This window comes from Cyprinodon variegatus, unplaced genomic scaffold (assembly GCF_000732505.1).
Source record: "Cyprinodon variegatus isolate N-32 unplaced genomic scaffold, C_variegatus-1.0 Scaffold621, whole genome shotgun sequence".
NCBI classification, from domain to species: Eukaryota; Metazoa; Chordata; class Actinopteri; order Cyprinodontiformes; family Cyprinodontidae; genus Cyprinodon; species Cyprinodon variegatus.
Window position 1 is genome coordinate 21,489 of NW_015151074.1, and position 1,104 is coordinate 22,592.

Consider the following 1,104-nt stretch of genomic DNA (forward strand, 5'->3'; position numbering starts at 1 on the left):
GACTTTGTCCGTTCTCAGTTTTGCGAAATGGAACATTGTGAAGCTGATGACGTTTCACGAGGACACGAGGACACACAAGTACACAGACTGAAAAACGGCCGTTGTGTCCATTGGGTTCTGACTTTTTGCAATTACAGATGTGTTGTGAAAAGGTCTTGCAGATGCTAATTAATAAAAATATTTATTTTTTGTAATAATAATAATATTTGTTTAGTTATTATTGTTCCAATAAAAGTCCCAAATGATCAGAAAACGATTTGGAGTCCGGATCCCTCATCCTGAGATAAAATCATTTAAAATGAATTTTAGTTAAATGACTTGCTGTAATTCATTTGCATGCGTTTTTCCTTGTTTGTCGTTCTGCAGCTACCACCAGCACCTCCACTACAGCTAAGAGCTCCAGCCACATAATGCGCTGCAGTAACAGCCAGAAGACCTACTGCGTTAACGGAGGGGAATGCTTCACGCTGGAAATCATGCCTGGCAGCACAAAGTTTCTATGCAGGTATGAGAAGGACTTCTTTGGATTTAAGGGAATAAATCTGTAAAAACTGTTAAAGGAAATAAAGCCAAATATCATTACTGGTGCAATGTTGCTGGATAATTGTGTTTGGGGCTTGAAAATCATGATATTTGTATTTATTTGCTTGTCAATAAATCTGTAGAAAAGAGTGAAAGATGAAAAACCATAGCAAAGAAAACCAAAGACTGATGACATTGGGTAGAGAGGCAGAAAGAATAGCTATTCTCAGTGGTTTGTTTGCAGGTATTTTTTTTATTTGCTGTGAAATGATTTATTGGTAAACCTATCTTTTACAGTACATCAATAACCTGGTAAAAACATAGCAAGTTTAACTTTATTACGAGGTAACAAGAAAATCTTTGTAGAGTAAGTGCTGTGCTTCAAATTTTAGGCAGACGAGGTAAAGTCAAACTTCTTAGAATTCAACCGTTATTAGCAGGTAACTCATTCATTTCTCAGACAGCAATAAATTAATGTGTTATTATCTGGTAAAATGGATTTTATTACTTAGTATATAACAGAAAACCAAACCTAGAAGACAGCAAGCCTAATTCCTAAATATTTTCTTATCTATGTCACTT

General features: G+C 35.3%; 1 protein-coding gene across 3 annotated transcripts in view; it reads left to right on the forward strand.

Annotated features, from left to right (window-relative positions):
* Positions 1-1,104, forward strand: part of LOC107096388 (pro-neuregulin-1, membrane-bound isoform-like) — a 43,416-nt gene that overhangs the window by 16,723 nt on the left and 25,589 nt on the right. For all 3 annotated transcript variants that reach the window (XM_015393019.1, XM_015393021.1, XM_015393020.1), the window contains exon 3: positions 367-505. In XM_015393019.1, coding sequence (XP_015248505.1) covers positions 367-505 — 139 coding nt within the window. The remainder of the gene's footprint in view (positions 1-366; positions 506-1,104) is intronic.